At 39.8% G+C, this 4,236-nt stretch overlaps 1 protein-coding gene across 2 annotated transcripts; it reads right to left on the bottom strand.

Moving 5' to 3' along the window:
- Positions 1-524: 524 nt before the first annotated feature.
- On the bottom strand, positions 525-3,958 carry LOC115670417 (serine/arginine-rich SC35-like splicing factor SCL33). 2 transcript variants are annotated; one of them, XM_030591682.2, is made up of 5 exons: positions 3,798-3,958; positions 3,322-3,399; positions 2,354-2,518; positions 1,694-1,825; positions 525-1,046 (listed from the first exon to the last, which is right to left on the bottom strand). In XM_030591682.2, exons 1-5 carry the CDS (start codon positions 3,938-3,940, stop codon positions 833-835), a joined length of 732 nt encoding a protein of 243 aa, XP_030447542.2. In that variant the 5' UTR covers positions 3,941-3,958; the 3' UTR covers positions 525-832. The 2 variants fall into 2 exon arrangements, with proteins under 2 accessions (XP_030447542.2, XP_030447544.2); XM_030591684.2 differs by having other exon boundaries at positions 1,703-1,825.
- Between the last annotated feature and the right edge of the window lie 278 nt (positions 3,959-4,236).

Raw genomic sequence — 4,236 nt, 5'->3', positions numbered from 1 at the left:
AAAAGATTATTGTTTTGACGGTTTTTCCAATCGATTCCAAGTTTTCTATTATCCCCGAGTAGGAGACGAGCGAAAGGAATTGTCTAGGCCGGATCAGCCGGTTCTGGGCGGTACCAATCCGGTTCCAGAAACTGCGTCTGATTCCTGGTTCCTAGTCGGAACCGATCAGCTCTATCACCAACCAAACATGTTTATTCTCCGGTCAGACATATCTTCATGTCGGAAGAGATACATTGCCTTGAGCAATAAAGTCAATGGGCAAAACTAAACTTCGGATTCGGAGATCTAGATTGCAAAAATACTCCGAGGATAGCTTCAGAACGATCAGCAGTTTGATCAAGGGGAGTCTCCTGGACAACGATAAACTTCTGCAGCTCATACGCTAGCCAGTTCGATCAGAATGCCCACACGATTCATCAACCGAAACATGCACTCGAGATCACATTCGACAACGAACGATTTTCCCACCTCCTACATGTTAATTATTTTTACCTAATCCAAATTCCGAGGTCCCAAACGGTTAATTATCTCATCGAGAACCACCCTCGTATATTAAATAAATAACAGAGACATCCCCATGCACTTCAATTTAGTTTCACCATTTCCACAGAAACAGAGGTAGCTGAGGGCCATATCCACCAACAATCGACAAAGCTAAGTTAATCCTTCAATCTCCATCAGATTGCGACATGAACAAGTTGTCCTCAAATATTTAATACCAACGGCAGAGGAGTCTACATAATGACTACAAACCACAAAGCTGCAACAAAGAGATTCTCAAACTCGACACAAAATGTGAAAGAAAGTTTGCAATCTTCTTCACATTGGCTGGTTACTGACTAGGAGACCTGTCTCCATTTGGCTCCCTGGCATAGTCTTCAGGAGGAGGGCTTCGGCTTCGGCTCCTGCTTTTGCCTCGGGCCGGACTTTCACTGCGGCTTCGGGAACCATTGATAGGCAGATCTCGTGAGTATGACCTCTCCCGACTGGGACGTGGGGAGTATGACTTCTCTCGGCTGTGCCTTTTCTCTTGAGGCGAAGTAGATCTGACAATAAATGCAGCACATCATACAACAAAATATGTAAGGGCTTTGGAACTCGAAAATACCGCCGCATATACCAAAATTTTAGAACTAATCACAGAGAGATGTATCAACTAAAATCTCTAGCAACTGGACGCAACTGGACAGAAAATGACGTTCCCATAAAAGCAATAATTACGACTTACCCAAGAACAAAATTTCTTGCACGACTTCAAAACCTCACCAAATGCTAATATAATGCATATCGTCAGTTATTGATTCAAAGTCATCAGGAGTTATTATATCACAGCACACAACTTATTATATAACACATGTTGATTGATCCAACATAGCCTAAGTACCAGAAAAAAAATTAAATTGCCATAAACTGCATCTTGATGAGATCAAAACCATAATCACCAGATCCGGCTCAAGTCTACTGAGGTGACAATGTTTATAGGGGAGGTCCCGTGGAAAAATAGCTCAACAACAGGATGAAACAATTACAGCCAAGCACAGAAAGCATCAGCCATCACAGCAATAATGCCTTCTTATTTTCTTGCCCTATTCAACAATCAATATGGTTTTGTTCCTGTTTCTCCCTAAATCAACAGAGGGAGGAAAGAGAACCTACAGCAAGAAACAAGAAATCAAAGCACAAATTCAAATACCTTGAGTACCTTCTTTTTGCAGGAGGGGAGTAATAATCACGACTATGGGACCGAGATCTTGCATGACGAGAAGGTGGAGAACGGGAATATCCCCCCGGAGACCGTCTTCGATCATTTCTACCTCTGCTGGTGCTGCATAGACCCAGGAGAATCAAATCCCATTTTTTCTTTAAAAAAAGAAAAGAAAAAGTAATGTGCACTCTTCCTTAAAAAGAAATAAAAAATTCAATCAAGACCCCAGACTCCAGTAAATTCCAGTATTTAATTTATCAATTATTAACTCCAACAAGATGCAGACAGTTTTCCACCAAACCCGATTCTCTTCCACCTCATCCTATAACTTATTAACACGAAGATGCAACCATTCATTCATGACGATTCCCTCCACGGTACATATGATTCCAATTCAGGATTTCTTCCAAACCTCCTCCAAAGAATAATAAACCCTTTCCAAATGTTTCAACCAATGTAATGCAGAACAGACAATCAACTAAGCATATGTATGTCTAGGATCCTTCACAACACTATCAATGCCCATCTATGCCAATATAACTCATAAACAAATTACAAAAAAAATTCCAGCACACTATATCCAATAGACTCGTGCGGCTATTCACCATGGATAAATTATATAGTTGCAAATATGGAGACGAAAAGTACCTTACGTGCTCCCTCGCCCTCATTTCAGTTGGTTTCTTTCTATTCTCTTCTGCAAATACAACAGTCAACTCCCGACCAAGAAGCACATATCCATCCATATGGTACTTAGCCTCTGCTGCATCAGCAGGATCTACATATTGGACGAAACCAAAACCACGTGGTTCTCTGCGAATAGAGAGGAGATAAAGGAAAAAGTCATGACAGGGTTCATTTGAAAAGCCAAAAAACAAACAATATACACAGGGAAAACCACAACATGTAACTTGCCAGAATATCCCCAACAAGTCGGAAAGTCAGGATAAGCAAGTAAAAGCAAGCACTCTGGCTGCTAACCTTGCAAGTGTCAGTTTTAAGATGACTTGATATTCTTCAAGACTTGGAACATCTTCTCAATGTATTCAAACCCAACTTCCTTCCAATCTTCACTACCATTAACATCATCTTCAAATGAACTCTAATTACTTGATTGATCTCTTCAAAACTTTATTTTCGCTGGTAAATATCTCAACAACTTCAATAAAACACCCAACTTGTGATGACAAAGGAGAACACAGAAAGCTGCCCTCTGATCCAAATTAAAGTTTGCAAAAAGGAACTCTTCAGCATACTGAGTCAATTTCCGAAAATGATTTTACCAAAATGTAAACAATGAAAGAAGACAAACCGAGTAAAACAATGACTACGCAAAAACCTTTGGATGCACAAGCTCTTGAATGTTTCTACTAATATACCGTAAATAAGAATCATGAATAAGAAACATGGTGCAAAAATTCAAATTCCTTGGGAATAAAATCCAAGGAGAACATTTATTTGAATTATTAAGACACAGAAGTTTTTGGATGCATGGATAAAAGACTAGTTAAGTTTTAGTAAATCAGCATCAAGCATGAAACTTGTGAACTCAAAATGGGGGATAAGAAGAAAAATTGCATAAGAAAGAATCAATGTAATTGGCTGCCGTTGCTCACCCAGTGTAGTAGTCCCTGGGCAAATAAATGTCCTTAAGAGCACCAAACTGCCCAAATGGCCTTCGAAGATCTTCTGGCCTGCAATACAAAGTCAAAGGTTATAGGTATGCAACGTGCCCATAAGAAAGCAATAGCATTTGTTTTCAAAGAAAAGAATACATAGGACAGGAAGAAGAAAATATGCTGGATATTATTTTTCTCAAGTATAAAGTCTTAAGTTCAATTCCAGATTTTTTCTTAAAAAAAGAAAAAAAATGCTAAACAGGAAGAATTACGTGTAGCAATTAAATCAAACGAAGCCCTAGATGTGCCTCAGAGAGCCAACCACTGACTCATGCTAGTTCAACTTTACATTCCAATATGGCAATCAAAGAGTCAAATTTCATAAAGAACATAGATGGTGATCCACAAGCTCTAAGATTTTTGCAAAACAGGATGGAAGGATATGCAGAAATAAAGGAAAAAAAAAAACTAACCTGCAATCATGACGAAGATTGCGAACAAGAAGGCTAGTAGGCATATCTCTGCCACGACCAACATAACGACCCCTTGGACTAGGGCTCCTTCCTCTCCTGCCATACCCCCTCGGGGGAGATGGGGTGTAGCTCCTTCCCCTCATTTGAAAGATTGATGACCCCTACACAGTACACAATGTTTCAGCATGCACAAAAAAAGGTTGAAGAAAAGCAAGAGCAACCAGCATAGCTTGAGCCAACTAAATAACAGGTTGGCCAAATCATAATCTTCTACAAGCACTGGTAGAGGTAGTAAAGTATGTCATCCAGGGAAAACAAGCTAATTTCCATCATCTTAATAACACCAGAGGGGAATACAGCGATTAGAACAAGGTAATCAGTTTGATTCACAGCAGCCATTACACAAGCTCCCAAGAACCCAAACATAGGTGCCCATTAT

This window comes from Syzygium oleosum, unplaced genomic scaffold (assembly GCF_021117445.2).
Source record: "Syzygium oleosum isolate NSW1041296 unplaced genomic scaffold, Sole_v2.1 Sole_v2.19, whole genome shotgun sequence".
Classification (NCBI taxonomy): domain Eukaryota; kingdom Viridiplantae; phylum Streptophyta; class Magnoliopsida; order Myrtales; family Myrtaceae; genus Syzygium; species Syzygium oleosum.
This window is presented reverse-complemented; position numbering and strand designations above follow the sequence as displayed.

Coding starts and splice junctions, on each gene's coding strand:
- LOC115670417 (XM_030591682.2), bottom strand. CDS start 3,940: ATGAGGGGAAGGAGCTACACCCCATCTCCCCCGAGGGGGTATGGCAGG. Junction 3,400..3,797: donor AATCTTCGTCATGATTGCAG/GTTAGTTTTTTT, acceptor TTTGTATTGCAG/GCCAGAAGATCTTCGAAGGC. Junction 1,826..2,353: donor AGGGCGAGGGAGCACGTAAG/GTACTTTTCGTC, acceptor GGGTCTATGCAG/CACCAGCAGAGGTAGAAATG.